We start from the raw sequence: 23,407 nt of genomic DNA, 5'->3' as shown, positions 1-23,407 counted from the left end.
GCGGAACCGTCCTGCGAGCGCCAGAAGCCCCGCCCAACCTCCGCCGCCCTCAAGCTGACGGAGGAGGATGCGCGCATGCGCTCGTCCGAGTCGCAGCAGCACTAGTGGCGAGGGGCGGGGCAAAACGTGGGAGGCCCGAAGCACGACGGGAATTGTAGTTGGATGTGGGGTCCTTGAGCCGTAGACGAGAGCAATTCCTTTATTTCTTGTTCCTCTTGTTTTGCATCAACTCACTCTGAAGGCATCTCTGGGAGCAGGCGTTGCCCCTTGCTCTTTAATAGGAGCGTCTCTGAAAATACCATTAATATTTTCTCAAAATCACAAATCTCCCAAAACCATATATCTAGGTATTACCTTTATTGGAAATTTTATGTAAAGTCTACAGCATTGTATCCTTAAATTTATGCACACTGTACTACATTTTCTCCTTTTTCCTGTCCTTGAAAAAATGCTTTTGACAATGTATACACCTATCAAATCATGTTGTACACCATAAATAGGTACCATTTTGTCGACTATACCTCAATGAAGCTGGGGGAAAAATCTTATGTTCACTTGCTGGTCAGACTGAAAAGTTCCATTAACGAAAACGTTATTAATTTTAGACCTGAAGAAGATACTTTCTCTTGACTCCATTCCAAGGGTTTTCCCTACTACTGCCAACAGTGTTTTTCTTAACAAATTTATTTAATACACAAATAGGTAGGTGTTCAATAAATTTTGGCTGAAAGTTATTTCCAATAGCTTTGATCAAGACATTTAAATTTAACAATCTGGGCCCTGGCTTTGCCTTGTCCTTCCTCTACAGAAATGCAAATGTTTTAAGCATCATCCTTAGTAATAGATCAGAACTGTATTTAAGACCTGAGCCAGGAAATTCCCTTTTATCAAATAGCACATAAAACCCAAAATCCAGTTAAAAAGATCCAGGTAACAAAATGAGAAAAAAATCCTGCTTAAAATGTAAACCTCCTCAAAACTAGATGTTTTATTAAGCCTGTGCCTATTGATTCAGGCCGTTTTCTGTCGTCGTTTTGTGTTTTTAAAATTTCAGTGTTCGTTTATGGCAATTGTATGGAGATATTAATTTCCGGAGGAAATAAATTTCCTGCTTAAAGAATTCAGACCCTCTCCCAATAAAACTGTTTTCTAACCTGAGGAAGCAAGAAATTCACCTCCCAGAAAGATCAAGGGTTTTTTTGTTTTGTTTTGTTTTGTTTTCAGGCAGGCCTGCTGTTCATTCAAATCTCAGAGATTCCCTTTATAAAGAAATGCTGGATTTCTACAACATCCAGTTGTTTCATGCCACAGAATATTTTCATTAAATTATATATACTACCTAATACCAATATACTATACCTCTTAGGACTCTTCCATTCCTTAAGGTATTAACATCTGAGCACATCTCAGATGTTAAGACCTTAAGGAAAAAGTCCATGGTGTATTCAAACCAGTTTGCCTTTCTCCTCTACTTCAATTCGAAATAGTCCCACATCAAAGTCTTCTTACTTCAGTCTACACAGAATGTAGCATGGAATAAAGCTAATCCTTTTTGCTGGGGAATGTGTAAATTATAAAGATAAAATTATAGTCAACATTAAAAAAAATTGGTAGATTTCATTAACTGACTTTGGTGCTTAAGAAACTTCCATAGCAGATCCCTTTTCTAGCCATTTGCAGAATTTTTATTATTTCTTCAATCATTATCTGCTTACTAGGACAGTATAACTCTTTAAAATCCCTCAGATCCAATGCTAAGAACCCTGTAAGTGAACAGGCTAAGAAAAAAAAAATTGCTTGATAGGAAATAAGTATCTCATTTCACCATTCCCATATATTTGATTTGAAAATCATGTCTTCTATTAACCATGACCCAAGTTTAGATTTTTTTTTTTTCTCTGCAGTCAACAACTATCTTGAACTTTGCTGAAGTGATCAAAACAAGAGAAAATCATCTGCCCCTTTTCAGGGCCAGTCTTGATAAATCAAATGTGTGCTTCTGGAGTCTACAATCTTGATGCAGTAGAAAAAGAAGATTGTGAAATTAGAACACAATCTCCACAAAGCAATTTTCAAATCTGTGGCATCAAACAAACATTCAAATTCAATGTCAAAACCATGTATGAGAAGATTGGGAAAGTGGATTAACTTAACAAGAAGTAGAAGCAAGGTAGCACTTCTTGAATGCCTGTATACAATATTTTGACTCATCATTCCTCTAATACAATTGGATTAAAATGTTATGGTTGCCCATTGACAGAAGTTCAAGTCCTAAGAAATCTCACAGGTTTCTTGTTATTAACTCCCAACTATAAATTGAAAAATAAAATCTCTTCTTGAATCTCTCATACCTCAACTTTTAAATTAAGATCCATGTAGAGGTCCATATAGCAGTTAGCTGTCAGAGAGAATATAAAGGTAGGTGTATGTAAAAAGATAATTCCTTGATGGAGAGAACTAAAAGCCTGGGAATATTTCCAGAGGGGCAGTATATATGCACAAAGGCATTCCTATTCACAACGGTGGGACAACACTGCAGATATATTAAGATCTTCCACTGAACCCAATCAGTTTTAGAGTTGGAAGAGAACTTAGAAATGATGAGAAAAGTGGGACTAAGTAAGTTAAATGACTTTCTTAAAGTTATAAAGAGGAACGAATCCTGGTCTCCTGACTTCCAATTCACTCCTTTCCTTCTACTATACGGCTGCTATCATTTTCAAGCAACTCTTTCCTTTTGAATCAAAATGTCATTTAAAGGGGCAAGAAATTACTTGTGAGACAACAGGAGTATTTTTCTGGGAATGCTGAAAATTACATAAAAGTCTTCTCAACCTTTCTTTCCCTTCCCTATTACCCCCCTATCACTAATAATACAGCACTACTCCTGCTATCACAGCAACTTAATATTTTCTTCCAAATAGTATTGTTTTTACCCTGGGGTACTATTTCCTCTCACCTCTCTTTTTGTTTCTGTTTTTAACCACTTCTTTATTCTCACGACATAGAAAATAAACGCGCTTTCAAATCATTTTAATAAACTAACAGTGAGTCAAAATATGAAGATTCAAACTTATTCCCTTTAAGGGGGTACCATGATTGCCTCGCACAAGCATGATCACAGGTAATGGTGACAGCAGATTCCAAAGAGCAAGGATGGTAGTAAGGCTTCAAGGTGCAGAGGGATAGCAGGCGGCAAGAGACATGAAATGTAAGGGATCCTCAGAGGACAGGGCGCGGTTGCTGGGTCATCAGCACCTTGAAACGTTTCTTGATGGTGATTCGGTGTCGAGAGTATTTGTCGTCTGGGGAGAATCGAGCAGGATGGGCGGAGCAGGTCTGCTGTCCCGTAGGGTCGAACTTCTGCTCGAGGACGAGAGAACATAATCTCAGTACAAAAGTAGTGGGAAAACTACAATCACTGGCGTCACAAGGGAGATAGAGGCCGGGATGGAGAGGAGGACGCGCGATAAAGGGTGAAAAAGAAGACAGGAGACGCGACAGCCAGAATAAGCAGTCTACTACTTCTACCGCGCCTGGCTTCTGAGCTTCCTAGGTCCCCTCACCCGGCTAGGCGACTGTAGCCGGTCTCAATTGCTCCTCCCACCTACACTTTTCGCCATATCCACTTATAACATGTTTGCTCTTCTCACCTTCAGGGTGTAGACCCGGTCTCCCTGTTCATTGAGGTAATACTGGAGAAACATGACCACGTTGAAGCCTGGGGTTCCAAATTGCTTCTGCAGCTAAAATCTATCAGATGCCCTCACGTGTTTGTCAATTTCCTTCCTGCATAGCCGGAAGTGTGTCTCTCAAAGCATGCCGGGAAATGTAGTCCATTTTCGGCCTTTCTCCAGCTGGGCGGGAGGGGGCGCACTGGTGCAGGACTTGGCCCAGTTGCAACCCAGTTGCAATCTTGTAGGCATTGGCGCCAAGTTGCAACCCTTGCAGGCTTTCTAAGACACATGGAGTGTGCCCAATGTATGCCAGACACTGCTAGGCGTTAGAGTGGGATAGGGATGGATATGAGTTGAACACTAATGAATGGAATCCAGTCTTTTTCGCAAGATGCACATCCATGTCAGGGTCAGTGGGTTTCTAGTGCGTGGAGAAACAAAGGGTTCCAGGATTCAGAGCTCCTTTACCTTAAGGAACAGAGGTTTTCTTTCCTCCCCTCTTTTACATCCGGTTCCCCCGCCCTATTTCAAAGTATTGGCGGTAAAGAGTGCATGATGGGTACAGCGAAGAGAGCATGAAGTTATTTTATGAAACTGGTGAAGTGTGTTTTAATGGTCGAACCAAGATCCAAACTCAGGTCTCTTTACCACAAATTCAGCGCTCTTTCTTATAGTGGTGAGTAACTAATAATAACATGATAAAATGTACCTCCTAAAGGTATTTCGAATTTTTTGAAGAACGTAGAAATTCTCCTTATGAGACTCTAATTTAAATAAATGAAAATCGGAGCCCGTGTAACATTACAAACATGACCGTTGCAGTATTACTTATAATTCCAAAAAAATGTTTATAACCAGAAAAACCTGAAAGCTTTTTTAAAAAATAGAATATAAACGTAACGATACAACCGTATTTACTTGTAGAGCAAAAAATATCTGCAGTAATTCACAAGAAACAATAATGGTTTTTTCGGAGACAAAGAACACGGTTCCACAGGAAGAGTGGGAGGGAGACTTGCTGTATATTATTTTGCATTACTTTAACTTTATAACCATACTAATGTAGTACTTATTTAAAAATTAAAATTATTTAACAAAATTTTTAAACAACAAAAATTATTTAACAAAAGGACATTTTGGTCTTGAAATTTTAGGCTGAATGCCACTTTTTGATAGTGGGGCTTTTTAGCCAAGGGTTAAGGCTGAGCCTTCTGTGGACTGCAGAGCTGATGGTGGTAAACTGGGAACTGCAATACAGCTTTCCAAGGAAATGATATGCACACATCAACCAGACACCCTGGATCTTCCTAGACAATCCTAATTTAAAACATTTCATTCCCTGGATCCTTCAGTACACAGACTATATGTTCTGAATTTGGTTTAGACAATATAGCCAACATTGAATTAAATCAAGGGTTTGCCACAACCTGCTATTAATAGAAAGTCAGTTTCAGAACTGGGTGGGATTTAAGGGCTCAAAACTAAATATATTGTTGAAGAATTGTGTAGGGAACAGAGATGTAAAACTATAATGTCGGGAATCTGAGTATTTACAAATTGCCCTAAAGAGATACACAACAATGGTGTCTCCATACTCTGGTTTGGAGGGAATTTCTGGTTACTGCCAATTTACTAGAGCCAGTTGTGGAATATCTCCCTACCCCCACTCCATTTTCTGCTGTCCCCTCCCCCACTAAAGAATACATCAAGTCCTAGATTCTAGTTCTGTTTTGATCTGATCTTTATCCTCCTCTCCTTGGATCCCTTTGTACTTACTGGAGCCAGGTTACTCTCTGGGTCCTGAATCTAATTGTCTCATTCTGGAGGCTTCCAGACAGCCACGGTCAGTGTCCAAACCTGAGAGGATGACTTCGGATGGAGGTAAGTCTGCAAGTGGCAGGGAGGGTCCCCCCCGCCCCTTGCCACTTGCTCACGTCCTTAGGGATGCAAATTTGACATTTTACCTGAAGACAACAGGGCTCTTTGGACTGACCTAGAGGGATGTGAAAGCACTAGATCTGACCAAGGGAATCACACTCGGGGAGGCTAGGGAACAATAAGATTGTGCCATTAAGACTGGGGATTGGGGAAGGAAGAGGGCCTTCTGGGAGGGCGATCAAAGCACCATAGAGGAAAGTATTGCATATAGAGAAGGAATCGCAGTTATCAACTTGCTTCTGTGGAAGAGGGGCCCCTTCAACATATGTTTGTGTGGCAGGAGTATGTGGTATGTGTGGCACAGAGAGAGTTCAAGGGAAATGCCCAGGTTCCTGTGTCTTCTTTAGAGAATTGAAGCTTGCTCTAGAATTTTGCCCTGAGAGAATTGAGCTGGGGCCAAACGTATTGGGGGCTGGGTGGGATGGGGTGGAGACCTTAGCTGGAAAAGCGGTTCAGTAGAGTTACTGTTGCCAGGTCTGTAGAGAAATGTCCTCCTGAAAGCTAGACTGGAAGGTACCATAAGTGCCTCTGCTCAGAGCCTCATGGTTCCTTCCACCCTCAGAGAGGGCTCCTCTTTCAGTTCAGGGAGCAGTTTTCCTTGATTCCCTCAGGGCCAGAGGAGTTGGATTACTCCAGTCAGGATAAGAGCTGGGGCTTCCCTGAGAAGCTCTTAAACTTCCCATGTTTTGTAAAACTCAGGCCTTCAGACCTATTTCATTGTGTTCAAGCTTAGTGGAATCCTCCTGGCCCTCTGCTCTATGGTGGAGATGATGAGTTCGCTCATATCCCATGTTTCCTTCGTGGTCAGGAATTGGAAGCTGAGTGTTGTTAATTTGCCAGTGCTATATTCTTTTTAAGAGGTGGAGGAGAGTAGCATGCAATTAGGCAGATGATCTATTATTGTCATAAAAAGTCCTAGAAGACACGCGTCCTAATTAATTATCATTTTATGTATTTATCTTTGGTCTCTTTGACGAGAGCCCACATAGCTTCTTAGCAGGTGCTGTGTTTCAGACTTCATTGTCAGTACCTTGTTCTTGTTGGATCCTAAATTTGTGTTAGGAGCACCAAGTAGAACGGCCACAGATAGTCTGCATCACCAAATTTTAAAGCTCTGGAAACCTCTCTCCCCACGCCACCCTCCCCTCGCCTATTTCCTGGCCCTTATCTCTAGTCATTCTTGGCTATTATATAACAAAATTTCCCAGAACCAACTGTCTAATCCACATACCCTTTCCTGGGAATAGCACTTCTATGACTGTCGGCAGGAACCACACAGCAGCTGGGAGCAGGGTTCAAGTGGTTTGAATAGGTTTGGAATATGTTGGAATGAGAGATACACCTGTATGCTGAGTGGGATGTGTAAATGGAGTATGAGCTCATGGGTCCAAGGATCATTGCAACTTTTCTGTATAGTAACTTTCAGCTGAGAGTAAGGGACATAAAAATAACTTGCAAACTACACAAGTGCCCCCTCTATTTACCCTCCCTCACCTGTGGAGAATCAGAGCTCTGATTCTTTTCTTTAGGGACTAAAGTGGAACACTAATGATTTAGCCTCTGGTCTGTTTTTCTCCTACTCCATTTCTTTTTTGTCTTTGTCTCAACAGCATCTCCATTGCCTGGACCAGATATGGCCATGAAACCTGGTGTTGCCCTGTCTCCTTTCAGTGCACTTCCCTTTCCCCCACCTGTTCCTGGCCCACCAGATCCACCACCCTGGGAGTTGCCTCCACAGCCCCCCATGCCTTCAGCTTTCTCTCCAGGCAATCCTCTGATGCTCTCTGCTTTCCCCAGCCCATTGTTGGTGGCAGAGGATGGGGTCCCTGGCCACGGTGGGGCTGGAGCTGGCAAAATCATTGTCAAAGTCAAGACAGAAGGGGGGCCAGCTGAGTCCTCTCAAACTCAGAACTTTATCCTTACTCAGACCGCCCTCAATTGGATTGCCTCAGGTGCTCCCTGTGGGGGCCCTGAAGGCCCCCCCCCTCGATTTGTGACAGCCTCTAACATGAAGACCCTCCTGCCTGCTAAGGCTGTTGGGGTGATCCAGGAAGGCCTCCCAGGCCTTCCTGCTCAGGCTACGCCACCAACTTCCCAACTGGCCCCCATTGTGTCCCCAGAAAAGGCTTGGCCAGGGCCACATGGGGCAAGTGGAGGAGGTCTGGCAGCCGCGCAGTCCAAGTCCTCACTGGGTGACCTCTCCTATACCTCCAAGGGTGTTTATGAGAACTTCCGTCGTTGGCAGCGCTACAAACCCTTGGCTCGGAGGCACTTATCCCATAGTCCTGATGCAGAAGCTCTTTCTTGCTTTCTTATGTAAGTGGGGATACCTGAGATTAATTATCTAAGGGCTTTTAAATAAGGAGGACTTTCGGATTGAGAGCAGGTCATGAGGGCAGTGGAGATGCTATGAGTCTGAAAAATATAATAATGATGATATTAATAATAAGCTTCTCTACCTACTTCTCAGTTTGTAACAAGGCTTCAGGTGTCTCCTCTCAAGTGATGCTCACAACCTCGTGAGTTCAGGCAAACATTTTTATAGTAATCCTCATTTATAGATGAGAAGACTGAAGCTCAAGAGAAGTTTTCTGTCATAAAGTGAGGAGCAATGGTTGGAACTTGTGTCTTTGACACCAAGTGCCAGGGTTCTCCCGTTGCATTTTAATACTTTTGGACATTGAGTTGAGCTGACCAAACTGACCAGGGGAGGAGTGCTGGGTCCTGACCCATTCATTCTTATGGAATAGGAGGACAGTGTGGGGCCAGGCAAAGGACTTTTTGTGTGTCACCTCCCCCACTGCCCATTTTATTCACGAGGATTCATGTCGAAATGGGGAGGTAGTAGAGCTTGCTTAGGTCAAGCACCTGGGCTCAACCTCTCCTCTCATTTGTGATCCTGGGCCCAACATTTTTTTCATCTAGAAGGGGGATAATTATGTCTATCTCAGAGAGTTGCTGAGAAGATGAAAGTGCTTAGCAGAGTGCCTCATACAGCACAATTCACTAAATGGTAGCTACTGCTGCTATTGTTGTTGTTATTATTATTAAAAAGTATTCTAGAAAAGAACTCAACAAAAGGCCAAAATCTCTTGCTTAAGAGTGAATGGATGCTTACTTAGCCAAGGATCCCAAGGTCAGTGTCTTGTGTTTATATAACGGAGTCATTGGCCATCTGGGGAATTTTCTCTCCTTCCCTCCCAGGCCTGTTGCCTCTCTCAACAGCAGTGGACCCTCAACATTTTGTGTAAACCACCACGTAACACTTACCACATTTTACTGGATTTAAAAAAATGTACGCTGTTCCTTCTTTGGATGAACTCTTTTTCTTCTTTAAAACTTTATTTTCTATTGGTAGAATCACTGGTTTTTCCCTATCAACTTTAGGAATATAAAATCAAATCCCATTGAATTCAGGATTTTGTTTGGAATTGAAACCATAAATTACTTTCTGTTGCTATTGCAACTTGAATTTCATTTTTTATTATATTTTATAATGGAAGGTTACTATATATATATATATATATATATATATATATATATATATATATAAAATACGTTTGCAAGTGGCAAATTCTTAAGGAAATCTCCCTTTCTACCCTGACTTAAATGACTGAATCACAAGGATCCCCTGAAAGTATTACGTATAGACCATTTTATCAACCCCCTGCTTTCTCCATACAGCTCCGAGTTTTCTCTTGGAGACTGGCAGGCTGAATTTCTAACTCTTGAGCCAGCGCTGCTTTTGTTCTTGGCCTATTCCTGCTCTCCACCCTCAGGGGCTCTGGGTGGGGTCTCTTCCACAGTGCAGTCCAGACCCTCTGCAACAGTCAACTGGGAAGCTGGTAAAATTCTCAGTCCTGGGATCCTGGGGCGCTGGCATCCCTGTTGAGCCAGGTGATCCTAGGCAGAATAATGCTTGAGGACTCGGGAGGTCAGGGAGGCAAAGTGAATCACAAAGAGCTTAAAGAGTATTGATATTCGACTGCATGTGGGGGGTATCCCAGAGGCAAAAAAAAAAAAACACTTAAAAACCAACAAATAAAAACAATGAATAACCTTTAATTAGAGATTCATTTTGGTCGGTGAGTGCCTTTTTAAAAAAATGCAAGAGCCTTTTGGGCAATGTTAAATGTATTTTACAATGAAACCCATTAATTTAATGATGTGCGCTTTCCTCTTAATGTTCAGTTAAGGACAGCACTGAGAGTTAAGGGTGGGTTGATTTCAAAAGACAGGGAGAAGAATTATCTCTTTGATTTTGTGTGAGATCTGTAAATTTCAGTGTGAAGAAAGCCCAGGATGGTCAATGAACAGATGGGAGATTGGGGGTCTGGAAACTCAGAAGCGAGAGTGACCGGGAGTGAGGGTCACGAGACCTGATGAGGGGCAGAGGGTGTCTATTAGAACAGTGTCAGGACAGGTGGATGGGGGAGGGCACACTTGTAGAACTTAACTGACTCAGTGGGTGTTTTAGCCCAGTGCTTCGTACCCTGGCCCGGCTGAAGCCCACCATGACCTTGGAAGAGGGACTGCCCAGGGCCGTGCAGGAGTGGGGGCGCACCAGCAACTTTGACAGGATGATCTTTTATGAGATGGCAGAAAAGTGAGTCTGACGAACCCTCATTCTCCTGACAGGGGCTGTGTGGCTGAGAGGGTTGGGGGCAAGTAAGAGAGGCTTTAGTCTGGGTATGTGGGTGATTATTAAAAGGGACGTTAGGAGGAGGGGTGTAGACTTGGATAGGGTCTCTTGGATCATTGCTACTCTTCCACCACCTTGACTCTTGAGCTTTTCTGTCCTACCTCCTCTTGGAAGCTCTCTCTTTTCCAGATCTTGCATTACATAGGTACCTTGTTAATGAAGCTCTTAGGATGGGATTGGAACTCAATTGGTATAAAAATTCCATGTTGAAGGGACCTAGAAATGAGGTAAGCCCATTTAGGCAGGTTCTTTATGTCATTGACCAGGTAGCAAGTGGCTATTTATGCAGACCTGGTCACATTTTCTCTGGGAATAATGGCACAGAAATTGTTTACCCCTGTCATCCCAGGGAAGACATGGCTTTTGAAGTGGTTGGTCAGGGGCAGCCACAGTCCTGGACGCCCAGCGAGGTCTCCTGGCTCATATCCCCTGTTTCTCTATGCGAATCTCCTTAGTTAAAAAAATAACCAAGAAAAGTGAACCCTTTCCTCCAAGCTTAGCTTCCACTTTCTCCCCCAAATCTTCTGGACCCCTACCTCCTATATTTACTCTTCCAGGGCTAGTCTCAGCCTCAGGACACCTGGATCTTAGTACTGCCTTTTGGTGGGAACTGCCTTAAATTGCAATTCCAGCCCCTGCTTCAGGATTTCAGCGATTATTTCATGGTTGTAGGAGGGGGCAGATGGGGCCTTGAGGAGAAGTGTGATTGTGGGATCCCATGAGGCTGTGGCATAGGCCTGATTGACTTCAACAAATCTACTAATAGCTACTCTGTACCCTCAGTGACACTGGGTGAGATAGGGTATGACAAAGTAAAAGTCAAGGCTCTGTGCTGGAGCAGTTTACAGGCCCTAGATTGTTCATTTTCTTAACAAACTTCCTAAATGACAACTGCAGGTGAAGGGACTACTTGGTGTCATTGTGAGGTTTCCCCAGAACTGTTATTTGGCCATCCGTGAGCAGCTCCCTCCTATTGTCTGGGTTCCTGATGGTTCTGGTTTCGGCACTGCCTGGGCCTTCTTCCCCTTCTGCAGGTTCATGGAGTTTGAGGCCGAGGAGGAGATGCAGATTCAGAACACACAGCTAATGAATGGGTCCCAGGCCCTGCCTCCTGCAGCCCCTCTGAAACTTGATACTCCAGGGCCCCTGGCCCCTGAGGTTTGTCAGCAGCCAGGTAAGGCTACCCAGTTCTAATGGGAGCCATAGGCCAAGGGTTCAAAGGGAGGCACAGAGAAACTAGTCATGGGTTATGGAAGGTATTGCCCTTGCTTCTGTCACTTTCCCTCCAGTAAGTAGCATTTGATGTGCCAAACAGGACAAACATCAGTGGCTGGGTCCTCAGGTTCCCTTGGTCCCAAACTAGGTATTGATCTTGGCCAAGTCAACCAACTATTCTCTCACCGAAATTATAAAATGCACCACATAATGACTCATCTGCCTAAGACACGGGGGCTTGATCAGGGGACTTCTTAGAATGTCAGGGATTCCGAGATCCTTCATAGAGTGATTCTCTTAGCTCCTCTGGTTCCTCAATCTTTTCCCATGGTTGGTATTGGGCTGGTCCAGCCCTGAGCTATTTCAGTGTATTCTCAAAGGGTTGGGTGGCAGAACCTATAATCTCTATGTCACTTCCCATGTCTCTTTTCCATTGTACATTCCAGTGTACATTCCCAAGAAGGCAGCCTCCAAGACACGGGCCCCCCGCCGGCGGCAGCGAAAAACCCAGAGGCCTTCGGTTCCTGCGGTACCCAAGGAGATCCCACCAGAAGCTGTGAAAGAGTATGCTGACATCATGGAAGGGCTGGTGGGGAGTCACTTGGCTACTGGAGAGTCAGATGGAAGACAGGAAGAGGAAGGAGAACAGTGGCAGCAGGAGGAAGGGATGTATCCAGATCCAGGTCTCCTGAGCTACATCGATGAGCTGTGTTCTCAGGAGGTCTTTGTCTCCAAGGTGGGCTGGGCCTGGATGTCTGGTTTCTAGCAGATCCTGGTGGGAACTCCAGGGAACCAAAGATCTAGGGTTCTGCCTGAGGCAGTTAGGAACTAGGCTCTATTCCATACTGAGAAATATGTGTGTGCATGCATGCATGTGAATGTGTGTAGCTGGTCGTGGTCATGGTTTATATCAACCCAAAGGAGCGGGGCTGGGGGCTCATAGCTTCTCTAGAGCCTCTTGGCTCACAGGTTACCTCCTGCCAGACTCACATCACTTTTCCTTCTGTTCCCAGGTGGAGGCTGTCATTCACCCTCGATTTCTGGCAGATCTGTTGTCCCCAGAACAACAGAGGGATCCCTTGGCCTTAATTGAGGAGCTAGAGCAAGAAGAAAGACTTAGTCTTGCCCAGGTAAATCTGGGGGGTTGGGGGTAGGAAATATCAGAACAAGAAGCTCGCATGATTTTAGCTAAGTCTATTGTCTTGGATGGTATGATTTCTGGAGATGAACAGCTTCAGAATTGGGTTTTGCATGTAGAACGAGTAAGTAAGAGACTAAGGACACAGAGAGAAAGGGGAGCGTAAGGGCTCAAAGTGTGGGAATAAGGCCCAAGAAGGTGTAAAAGAAGAGCTGTAGTGTCTGTCACTTAAGCAACTTGCTTGCATTCTCTGTCCAACTACCATGTCCTCGCCACCTACTCAGTCACCCCTGTTTAGCATGGTATTTGTTGTTTCTCCTTCCAGCTGGTCCAAAAGCGACTCCTAGCCTTGGAGGAGGAAGAGGATGCAGAGGCACCTGCAAGTTGCAGTGGAGTTCAGTCAGACTCAAGTCCTTCTGTTTCTGATGAGGATGAAGAAGGGGGTGGGCGACTTCGTCCCTCACCTGGGATTCGGGTGGCCGGGTGCCCCGTTCGCCTTGGAAAGACTGCTCCTCCAGGAAAGCGAGCAAGAGAAGTGCATGGTGGGCAGGAATGGGACCTAAATGGCCCAAGAGAGAAGCACAGGGATGGGAACACCCTGCCATCCCCCAGTACCTGGGACCTGCAGCTAGAACTTGCAGCCCCTCAGGGAAGTCAAGGGTCCATAGGTATGGAGAGAAGATTGCCTGGGAAGGTTACAAACCAGATATCCCCACATCAGGATGACTCCCTGGGAGGTGCTGGGTCCCCCCCAGCGCACTCCCTGGTGGCTGACAGGACTTCCGAGATTCTGCCCCTTTGCTGGCAGGAAGGCCCCCAGCTTGAGATTGTTCCCAGTTTGGATGTTGACCTTGCAGAGCCTGCTCCTCTGCAAGGACAGGCATTGGAAAAGCAGGTCCTGGGCTTGCAGACAGGACAAGAGATAACGGGTCTTGGAGCACTGCCTCAAGGAAAGGAGCTGTTTGCAGTGCCCCAGGAAGTCTCTTTAGGAGTCATGTGGGGAGACGACAGAGGTCCTCCCGTGGTTCAGAGTTATGAGCAGAGCCCTTCCCTTAGAGTAGCTGGGGACACGGATGGGGCCTCCCTTAGTCCAGGACTTTGGCTCGGCAGTGAGATGGATGCTGTAGACTTGGAGTTGCCTTTACAAATCGAGGAGGTCATAGAGAGCTTCCGTGATGGGGAATGTGTACCTGAGCACCAGGGAGGCTGCCCGGCACTGGGCTCCAGAAGCAACATTTCTCTGAGTCCTGGAGAAACCACAGCACCTGGGGGTAAGGGGAGCAGTGCAAATCCCTGTGGAGGCACAGATACCACTGCTGCCCTAGAAAAGAGAAACCATAGCCCAGCCTTGAGGCCTAAAGAAAATAGAGAACAGAGCCCCGAGGCTGTACGGGATCCTGGTGATCTGTGGGCTGACAGTTGCCCCCCGTTGCTGGAAAGCAGTATTGGTGCCTCCACAATGGTTTCCAAAGAAACCCTCCTACCTGCGTGTCAAGACAATATTCTTATCCTGGGGACCCAGGATGTCTCTCTTCCTGAGGCCAGTCAAGAGACAGTGAGCAGAGGCAATTCCATTTCTCCCCTGTTAGAAACCACAGACCCCAGCAACATACTAGGTATTAGAGATGCCTATGGCCTCCAGCTAGGGGTCAGGGAGGATACTTGCCCAACAGATTTTAATTCTTATGACCCCCAAGGAGAGAGCAGGGAGGATACCGATTTATCCAAGCCTAAAGACCTTGCTCCCTTACTGGGGAATCAAGAGTCTTATGCACTTGGGACCCCCAAATCGACATCTCCTCAGGGCCTTGGAAGCACTTCCCCTCAATGGGGAACCAGGGATGCCTTAGCTTTGAAGGAAGCCTCTCCTGTTAGTGAAACATGCAGTTCAGCAGATGGAGTCAAAGGAGAGGAGGAGGAAGGGGAGGAAGATGAGGAACTCTCCAGCTTTGCCTACCTCTTGGCCTCTAAACTGAGTCTGTCGCCAAAAGGGCCTCCTCTCAGTCCTCACCCTGCCTCAGGCCTGTCCTCCAAAGGTCGGGGGGTCCGGAAAGCATCCCACTCCCTCTCTGCTGAGGCAAGAAGCCTTGGCCAACCTCCACATCCTGTTGCTAAGCCTCGGAAGCGAGCTCTAGTTGGAGGTCCAGTCCCTGATGAAAAAAGGCCCTACCTGGGAGCTGAACTTGGGGTCTCTGGGGAAAAACCCCTGGTTCTGGAAATGGTTCGACCTTCACAGCCTCGTAAAAGGCGGCGTGACAGTTTCGTCACAGGCAGAAGGAAGAAACGGCGTCGTAGCCAGTAAGGGAGCAGCAGGACCATCCATCCTATCCTCCCACCGCCAGTCTCTGAAGCCGCCCACCTCCACCCCCCAGTAGATTTCACGACTAGACTTGCTCTCAGCCCCGTTTTGTGATTCTGCAAAAATGAGTGTGGGGAGAGGTCACACCAGCTAGGCTAGCGGTCATGCCCTGGGTGGAAGGTGAGGGGGAAGTACCATTATTGGAAGGAGTTGTATGGATAAAAAATAAATATTTTTTGTTGTTGGAAAATATTCTCAGTGTGCTCGTTTGTACTCATGTCTTTTGCTTCTAGATGGGGTAAGATGCTGTAAAGAAAGGTAGGGTGGCCTTGGGTTCTACGGATTGATACCTTTCCAACCTTTTGCCTTCCCTAGGCTCCCTGATAAGCCCCACCCCTGAGAAGTCCCCAGTGAACTCTTCTTTCCTCCGCTTACCAAAGGCCTGGACTTAGGTGTTGGGAGGGCTACTATGGACAGCCTGTCATTATGTCGCCGTTTAAAAGTCTATAATGGAAAGACACTGTTTTTTAACCTGTCAGACCTCTGGGATAGGTCTCTAATTTTCTAAATTTTATTTTCCATAATTGTGCCTAGACAGAGCACCTTTCTTCAAGAGGGCTTTGTTTTCTTCTTTGGAAAGAAACTGGATAGAAAGGACTCAAGTGTCCCCAATTCATCCCATGGCAGAAACACTCCTGTGTGGCTGGTCGGACTTGCAGAGGCGGCATCAATTTCAGTAGGATTATTAAATATGGAATGGTTAATTAGCTATTTTTTAATCTCTAATGAGGACGGAACAAGAGGGAATAGATTGAAAAGAGGTTCATGAGGAAGTGTGCATTTGTGGGGCACGACACGAGGAAAAGATATGGGAGTGGCATGATTTCTGTGCAGAAAAGTGCCCTGTCCAACTGTAAGTGAGGATTCATCCAGCTCTGGCCAAAAGGACTGACTAGGAAATCTTCAGGACTGTCCAATGGGCAGCAGGCAATCTTAATCCCTTTCTTTCCCAGCTAATGAAACCATCAATGTGACTGAGCTGCATTTTTCTTAAATAGATATAGATATATATTTATATTTATATATAAAATAGTTTCTTACAAAAAATCAAACGAAAAGTGAAAATCAATAAAACAAACGACAATAACAAAAAATCAAGCAGGAGCAGAGAGGGCGTGAGGCCCAGGGTCAGCCCCTGGCGCTGCCCTGAGTCTGTGGGCTGGATGCGAGCTGGGGAGGTGGAGGCGCTCAGTCGCCCTTCTGCTTGGACACGTGCACAGTCCCATTGGACAGAGCAGTGGGGCTGCCCGGGGATGAGGCATTTGGTGTCTGGGAGGGGCGCAAGTAGGTGCTGAAGAGCTTCCCGTGGAGCGGGTCACGGAGGGAGAAGTCCTGGAACTGACCTGGATGCAAGAGAGACGGGGAAAAGTCAGATGATCTGAGGAGAAGAAGAGGGTGTCCTGTTCTTTTCTCAAAATTGGTATGCCCTCTCTCTCTCATTTCTGCTTCACTTCTCAAATACAAGTTGATGTCCTTTCTGCCTTCCTAGCTGGATCCTTCCAGCCTCACCTCTCACATATTCTGTTCTCTGGCACTGGCTGTCAACCTTTGTTCCCTCCCAGCCCAGTGTTGATAGTGCCCAGAGTGCCCATGCGGGCAGAGAACGCAGTGACTCACAGAGGGAGAGGCCTTGGCCAGATCCCGCCTGGCACAGCTCAGCATGCAAAGTTGCAGCAGCCGAGCGGGGTGACCCGAGCAGCAGGTGTAAGATGGTGCTGAAGCCGTCTCTGTACAGCAGGCAGCCAGGCCCCTCTGCTTGCTCCTCGGCGAAGAGCTGGGAGAGAAGGGACACCAGTCAAGCCCTCCCCTCATGCCATTGCCCCACACTGCCCAGGAGGTCTGCCTGACAGGCTCCGCCTCTTCCAAGAATACAGAGCACAGGCCCTCCCTGCGTCCCCAGGTCTTTTCTGCAGGAGAATTCTAACTTCATAGCTGCTGTCCACTTCCTGTTCCAAGCTATGCCTCAATATAGAGACACTGGGGCTCTGCAGTTTACAGTGTGGCACTGGGGTGGATACCAAGCACACTACTATCTAGAAGCTACTGGCAACAGTACACCACACCACACAGGCTTCTGGGTGGGGTGAGCACAGCTATGATGTCCCCTCCACCCCCAATCCCCTGGTACCTCAAAGGCCAGGAGAGTCAGCTCCTCCAAGTCCCTGCTCCCATCCAGAGCTGCCAGCGCAAGGGCCACGTCTCGGAAGTCCACCAAACCGCTGGCATCCTGGAGGGTGAAACGGAAACCAGGCGATGCAGGGCCCAACGCTGTATCCTCGCTCCTGCTCTGGATTTTGGCTTCTCTCACTTCTCAGCATGGGGTGACTCCGGACATCTGCTTCTCTCAAAGCTATAAGCCCTAAACTCTCCAGGTTCCCTGCTAATTCTTTCAGGTCATGGGTTTGCTCAACCTATTCCAAGTGACCTGGTGATAAAGCTCTCCTAAAAAGGGATCGCCTAGAACTGTCAGGAAATCCCTCAGGAATGCTGAAGTTGCCATGAAGTTTCTGACATACCACCAGAGGCATTCCTGACTCCAACAGTGGAAAAACTTGTTCTCTCCTGAATCATCCTATGTGGGAGAACTGGTCCAACAGACTAAAAGGGGGCCACTGGTGTAATTTCTTACAAAAAGCCCAAAAAGGAGGCCTACTCTGCCAACGCTATGGGGGACTATGGCATTTGGGTTTTGGTTCTTTTCTGCTACAGGCTAAGTGGGGAAACTCTTTTCAGGTACAGTCTGTCTCAATCTAAGAAATCAACACAGCTGATCTCTGTCTCTTCAGAGGACGTTGAGAGCCAGAGTCTACATCTTAGATCAAAAAGAGCTCCTTGGGACACTGGTGGTTCATAACATTAAGAATATCCTGAGACAATCTTATTATAATGCAATGAGAAAACCTGGTTAAGTCCCAGGAAACATGGTTTGCCAAGGTTCTTGAGAAAGGTTCAGGAAGTCCCCAGAGAAGCTGTGGGATATTTTTAAAAATCTGCCCAAGGATTGCAAAATATTTCTGGGTCTCACACTCTTAACCGTCTAAGCTGTCCAGTGTTGTCTCCTCCATGCCCCCTTCCCACCTGACCTTCATGACTAGTTCCTGAAATCCTCATGCAGTGTCCCACAAGGTCACATGATCTTTGTCAACCTCTAAAGTGGCTTCCGAAATTTATGGACCTCAATGACTGATTATTTCTCCTTTGTTTCTCACCACAATGATTAACATATAGCTCTGTGATAGACTGGATACTCTGACATAGCTGCTTGGATACCATCCTTAAATCCTGAGCTCTGCATTCTGCGTCCCAGCTCCTTTACCTTCCGGAAGTAGTTAAAGGCACCAGCTATGGTCTGTGGGTCAGAGAGCTGCAGCTGCCTGGCAAACTCTTCCTGGCTGATCATTCGGCTCCGGCCTGGCTCTGCCCCAGCGTCCACATAGCCAGGGGACAGCCTGCAATGGAATTGTTGAAGACAGAGAGCTAACTCAGTTTCCTTCTGGGCTTATCACCCAGCAGGACCTTGATCCCTGCCCTAAGAATTTTCCAGCACAGGTACTGCTGGTATTTTTCTAAGGTGTACTCTGACTCATAGTCCCTTGTGTACCCTTCCTACTTTTTCTACCAAGGTTATAACACACCTTTCCCTTTCTTTTTCCCTTTCGTTTTACTCCATTATTGTTAAAAAAAATTCCTCTACCTTCCCACTTAAAAAAAAATTGTTTTTAAAGACCGTTTTTCCTCCTCCCCATTTCTTTCTTCTTAGACTTTTTATCTGTCTATATATGACACTGCCCATACCGTCATCTTCAAGGTCACTTACCCAGCATTGCGAAGTACTTTTCCCAGTTCCCAGAGCTGTGGTTCCAATGCCACCTTTAGCCGACCCACCACAATCACAGGCAAGCTCCCTACAAACTCACATTCAGTGGCTGGAATGCCCAGGGCCCTATGGGATGAAGAAGGATGGAATGGAGGGAAAATGAGGCAGAAGAATCTTCTGAGGGTTCATTACTGATTGACCGGCTGACTGGGCAAAGGACATGACGCCCTTTTAACCCTCACCTCCTCCAGTCTCAGTTGTCCAAAAGCCCTTCCCACTGCTCACTCCCTAATCTCTGCCTCAAAACCTCAGCCCTCCGCCCACTTCTGCGGTCCGTTTGCCCAGTTTATCTGCTCTAGGAAATACTTTGTGGAACACTCACTGTGCCATAACCCTTTGGACATTGTTGGCATACAGGGTGGGGTCCCTGCTCTCTTCTGGGCTGGGGTGGTACACAGGGAGGAACTGAAACACAACACACTTCTCATCAGGACCTCAAAGCTCAGGATGACCACTCCCCACTCCCCCCGCCCCACCCATGGAAGTCATACCTCCACATCCACGATGCTGCAGGGCTGAGAGGCTGTGAGCCAGAGGACTTTGAGTCTAAGAAAAGAGAGAACTCAGACGTTCGCCAGCCTCCCACCCCAAATAGGGGAGTGGGGAATTTCATCCATATAAAAATGGATGCCCGGCCATATGGTCAGCTAGGTTAACATGTAGTTGGGAGACAGAGAGAAAGGCGAGAAAGGTGGTAGGGAAATTGAGAGGCATTGCAGGGATATGACAGAGAAGAACTGTAGGTGAAAGGAGATTTGCGTAACTGGGGAAAGGGTAAAAGGCCAGACCGGTGGTAGGAGGCCTCAAGAATGGATGACCGAGGGAGAAAATCACTTAGAAACAGGAAAGTAAGTTAAAAGGCGCTATAATCACAGCAGGAATATTTAAGTGGGAGAGCTGAAAGCACTTCCAGATCACACCAGGAGATCAGAACAAAACAGTGGGAAACAGGCATCTCCTCTACAGTTCTCTTGTCAGAGAATGAAGGGCCATTTGCCTCGTCTAGAAGATTGGAAGATGGGCCACAAATTCTCTGTTGCACCCTGCTTCCCACCCTTACCCCAGGAACACCAGAACTCACACTCCGGGGCCCCTCCATGCCCAGCTGGTGGTGTCCTACAGGAGAAATGGAGGTGAGGAGAGAAAGACATTACTTTCTTTCCTGGAATTGGCTCACATTCTTTGAGGAGAGGCTCTGATCCCGCTCTGGCCCCACATCCACATGCACATCCCTCAGGGTACTAACATTTTTCACCCATTAGTGTGAGTACTTCCCCTTCCCCATCTCTTGGACTAAGACTCACCAGACTGTTGGGGTAGCGGATGAGGACAGGCTGCACAGGAACCCCTGCGATGAAGGCTCCTAAATTTCCGCCCCCACCCCCCAGGCAGAGGTTAGTAGAGGTAGCTAGAGGGCATGAAGTATAGGGATCTGGTACAGTTCTCAAATGAGATCTGGCCTTGCTCTGTTTCATTTATAATTTCTCTTCTGACTTTTTGAGACTTCTCAGTGTCAGCTAGGTGGTTGGTTCCGTCTCCCCTCTCCCCCCAGCCCTCCACTTCCTAGGTTATTCCAGCATCCCTCTCCAAACCTGAGGCTCCTTTTTCCTATAGTCCCTACCACCCACTACCATTTTATTCACCTGGTTTGAATTTAAGCAAAGCCTTCTTGTTGGAACAGGTGCCTTCAGGAAAAAATAGTACCTGGGGAAAAAACCAAGGGGCCAGAATGAGGTGGGGTAGGCTGAAAGGGAGGAGAGAGGAAAGAGAAGCCTTTTCAGGAGCACATAAAAGGTGAAGAGTCCTGAAACCCTTACTCACCTGGGGCCACTTGCCTCCTGAGGTAGCCCGCCGTCGGACCTCCTCCACCACTCTGCGCCGAGAAGCTGGGTCATGGCGGGATACGAGGATGGCTTGGTTGAAGCGAAGAAGGGCTGGGGTCCAGGAGAAGATACAAAGTTCCTATCAGGGGCGTTAACACCTGCAGCCACCCCTTCCTCAACAGCAGGAAATGCTTCTCAGTTATCTCTTTGCCCTGGGGACCCTTTTTTGTTTTTATTGTATGTTATCCTTTTAGGGAACTGATCAGAGCTCTCTCCAACACTCCCTAAGCCCCAGGGGTAGGTTTGCAAATTTCAATTTCATTTGCCCCTATGGTCAATATCTTTTCTAACTCCCATTCCCCAACATCCCCCTGTACTCAACCCTGAGTCAAGTTCTCTTCAGAAAGTGTCCATCTAATTCCTATTTTTGCCCAGAGATATCGTCTTTCCTCTTGACCCCTCTTAAACTCTCTCACCTCCAATGACAGGCACAGAAAGGTTCTCAGCTCGGGACACAACTTTGGGCAGGTCGCAGGGCAGCAGAACAATGGGGTCAAAGAAAGTAGAGTGGGGGGCCGCAACAAGAACAGGGGCTTGAAGGCGAGAGGCGCGCTGGCCTCGAACACGAATCCGGAGGAAGCCCAGCAGGAAAAAGAGCACACGGCTGAGGCCCAGCACCCCATTGTGGCACACAGTCCTGCAGGGTAAGGTGGGGCGTCAGTGGAGGCAGAGAATCTGAGCCTCACTCACCCCTAGGCTTAGGTACCCAGTAAAGCATAAGCCCTCCTTCTGCCCTCTATTATTCTGGCCAAGAGGTGGAAGTCTTCGGCTAATTTGGGACATACCAGGGCACATTATTTAGTGCTGAGGTCCTGGGTACCAGGTCTGAGCCTGGCTGACTCATCTCACCTCAGCAGGCTGGGTACTAGAGCTTCAGAACCCTCCTCCTTCTTCTTAAAGAGGGAGCAGAATGAACAGCAGGTAGGGTGCCTGGGGGCTGATCTCCCACTTACTTTCTCCATCCTGTAAGTGGCTCCTGAAGCTGCTCTTCAGTAAGACCAGCTACTTGCAGCCAGGCAAACGGCCAGAGGAGAAAGAGGACGATAAAGGCCAGAAGCACTCGGATGGGGGCCAGCAGTGCCCCCAGGAGGCAGAACTGCAGAGGGTGGGTGAAAATGCCATTTCAGGGCTGGGAGACAGACGCTCCCTCCAAGGCTTACCTGCCCCACAAGGATGGACCCAGGAGCAGAGAGCCACCACACACTGTTAGATAAAGTGACAGGTGGTATGGGAACAGGAGGGGGCTTGGAATCCAAAGTGGAATGAAGATACCAACCAGGGCAAGAGGATAAAAGATGAATGGGATCAGAGGCCTCGTTCTCCTATCTTTCAATTGGTTACAATCCCACCTACATAATCGAATGTCATAAAGTGCATCTAGCACTTGGAAAGGCTGTTAAGAGGATTTAATAATAGCCCCAGCACAGTGATTGAAGTCGCGGTTAGTTAGACATATTTCCTCCTCCCCCACGTCCCATTTCATAAATAGCTCCCAAGTCCAACAGAAACCAGGTGCATAGGTCTTTCTACTTTGGGACTGGGAGGCTAAGCTTTGCAACACACAGAGGTCCACTTTTCAGGCCGCAGGCCAGTCTCTAGTTCTGCCTAAGCACGTCCCTAGTACTGAGGGGTGGGGAAGAGAAGAGCTCAGCCCTACTCCGCAGGGCAGGGGTTGCCAGGAGGCAGGGTGACTCCATGGGCTGCCCTGGGGAGAGTGCAGGTAAACAAACAGGGCCCCAGGGGCTCGCCTCAGGGGAGGTGATGGCAGCAGAAACCTTGGACACTCCCCACACCACTCATCAGTTCCGCTAGGCTGGTGCGACCCTGCACTTCCTGTAGCCAACCCCCTTCTCAGCCTTCTCCCCCACCAGGAGGTGCTGCAGTGCAGGGTGGGGGAGAGTGGAAAGAGGGGGCGTTGGAAGGGCACAGGGGCGCAGGCTCCAGGCCCAAAAACCCATTTCCTCTAATTCAGAGCCTCGGAGAAGCATTCAGCATACCCCTACCCCCACTCCCGGCTTTCCGTAGCCTCAAACTCTATTCTAGCCATCGGCCTCCGCAGGATGTAATCCGCATTCCCCAGATTTCTCCATCTCCCCTATCCCTAGATCCCCTGCAGTCCTCCATCCTCACCTAGCCAATTCTTCCACATCTTGGATCTTATCTATCGCCCAAGCCTGCGTCCTCTCCAGGACTCCTAGCTCACCCCCGCCACCCCCACGTGCGCAACCCCCCACTCCTGCCGCGTGAGCTTCTCACCCGCCTCCTTTCCGGATCCCCATCCCCACCTTTGCCAGTTCTAAAAGACCTCTGTTTCCTGTCCCCACGGGTCCTCCCGTCGCCCCCAGCCCACACCTTACCTTAACCCTTTGGAGGCGGGAGAGACGTAACTCATGCACGAAGGGATTGGGGGGCGCTGAGGGTCCGGAGGTGGGCTCGAGGGGGGCCCAGTCCCCCGAACTTCCCTGGCTCATAGCGGCGGGAAAAGGTGGGAGGGAGGGCGCCCTGGCCCCGGCCCCAGCCCTGGCCCCGGCCCCCAGCCTTGCTCTGCAGAACAGCAGCTGCGGCTGCAGCAGAGCGGCGGCAGCGCTCTGGCCCGGGCCCCGCCTGGTGCGGGGCGC

The 23,407-nt window shown here is 47.6% G+C and overlaps 3 protein-coding genes across 5 annotated transcripts; 1 reads left to right on the top strand and 2 right to left on the bottom strand.

Annotated features, from left to right (window-relative positions):
• Positions 1-3,016: 3,016 nt before the first annotated feature.
• NOP10 (NOP10 ribonucleoprotein) lies at positions 3,017-3,782 on the bottom strand. The gene is made up of 2 exons (XM_016160816.2): positions 3,654-3,782; positions 3,017-3,363 (listed from the first exon to the last, which is right to left on the bottom strand). Exons 1-2 carry the CDS (start codon positions 3,705-3,707, stop codon positions 3,223-3,225), a joined length of 195 nt encoding a protein of 64 aa, XP_016016302.1. The 5' UTR covers positions 3,708-3,782; the 3' UTR covers positions 3,017-3,222.
• Positions 3,783-4,082: 300 nt separating this feature from the next.
• NUTM1 (NUT midline carcinoma family member 1) lies at positions 4,083-15,179 on the top strand. Of its 2 annotated transcripts, none has more exons than XM_016160818.2 (8): positions 4,083-4,353; positions 5,463-5,558; positions 7,226-7,931; positions 10,093-10,221; positions 11,352-11,491; positions 11,979-12,268; positions 12,546-12,662; positions 12,996-15,179. In XM_016160818.2, exons 1-8 carry the CDS (start codon positions 4,266-4,268, stop codon positions 14,970-14,972), a joined length of 3,543 nt encoding a protein of 1,180 aa, XP_016016304.2. In that variant the 5' UTR covers positions 4,083-4,265; the 3' UTR covers positions 14,973-15,179. The 2 variants fall into 2 exon arrangements, with proteins under 2 accessions (XP_016016304.2, XP_016016305.2); XM_016160819.2 differs by having other exon boundaries at positions 4,284-4,353; positions 5,459-5,558.
• An 829-nt stretch (positions 15,180-16,008) lies between these two features.
• LPCAT4 (lysophosphatidylcholine acyltransferase 4) lies at positions 16,009-23,392 on the bottom strand. Of its 2 annotated transcripts, none has more exons than XM_016160820.2 (14): positions 23,147-23,392; positions 21,743-21,885; positions 21,206-21,426; positions 20,728-20,840; positions 20,550-20,610; positions 20,211-20,269; positions 19,988-20,022; positions 19,398-19,452; positions 19,229-19,311; positions 18,847-18,972; positions 18,346-18,478; positions 17,158-17,256; positions 16,647-16,803; positions 16,009-16,372 (listed from the first exon to the last, which is right to left on the bottom strand). In XM_016160820.2, exons 1-14 carry the CDS (start codon positions 23,258-23,260, stop codon positions 16,218-16,220), a joined length of 1,554 nt encoding a protein of 517 aa, XP_016016306.1. In that variant the 5' UTR covers positions 23,261-23,392; the 3' UTR covers positions 16,009-16,217. The 2 variants fall into 2 exon arrangements, with proteins under 2 accessions (XP_016016306.1, XP_036073677.1); XM_036217784.1 differs by having other exon boundaries at positions 16,010-16,372; positions 20,211-20,254; positions 23,147-23,382.
• Positions 23,393-23,407: the final 15 nt, after the last annotated feature.

This window comes from Rousettus aegyptiacus, unplaced genomic scaffold (genome assembly GCF_014176215.1).
Source record: "Rousettus aegyptiacus isolate mRouAeg1 unplaced genomic scaffold, mRouAeg1.p scaffold_m13_p_3, whole genome shotgun sequence".
Lineage (NCBI taxonomy): Eukaryota > Metazoa > Chordata > Mammalia > Chiroptera > Pteropodidae > Rousettus > Rousettus aegyptiacus.
The sequence above is the reverse complement of the archived record's forward strand: the minus strand, read 5'-3'. Positions and strand labels throughout refer to the sequence as shown.

What these genes read in the sequence shown, in the direction of transcription:
- NOP10 (XM_016160816.2), bottom strand. Translation starts at nt 3,707, where the DNA reads ATGTTTCTCCAGTATTACCTCAATGAACAGGGAGACCGGGTCTACACC. An exon ending in ACCGGGTCTACACCCTGAAG is followed by an intron (nt 3,364 to 3,653) that starts GTGAGAAGAGCA and finishes GTCCTCGAGCAG; the next exon opens with AAGTTCGACCCTACGGGACA.
- NUTM1 (XM_016160818.2), top strand. Translation starts at nt 4,266, where the DNA reads ATGAAACTGGTGAAGTGTGTTTTAATGGTCGAACCAAGATCCAAACTC. An exon ending in CAGCGCTCTTTCTTATAGTG is followed by an intron (nt 4,354 to 5,462) that starts GTGAGTAACTAA and finishes TACTGGAGCCAG; the next exon opens with GTTACTCTCTGGGTCCTGAA. An exon ending in TTTTATGAGATGGCAGAAAA is followed by an intron (nt 10,222 to 11,351) that starts GTGAGTCTGACG and finishes CCCCTTCTGCAG; the next exon opens with GTTCATGGAGTTTGAGGCCG.
- LPCAT4 (XM_016160820.2), bottom strand. Translation starts at nt 23,260, where the DNA reads ATGAGCCAGGGAAGTTCGGGGGACTGGGCCCCCCTCGAGCCCACCTCC. An exon ending in TTTGCTTAAATTCAAACCAG is followed by an intron (nt 20,270 to 20,549) that starts GTGAATAAAATG and finishes GCGGAAATTTAG; the next exon opens with GAGCCTTCATCGCAGGGGTT. An exon ending in CCTTTAACTACTTCCGGAAG is followed by an intron (nt 17,257 to 18,345) that starts GTAAAGGAGCTG and finishes TTCACCCTCCAG; the next exon opens with GATGCCAGCGGTTTGGTGGA.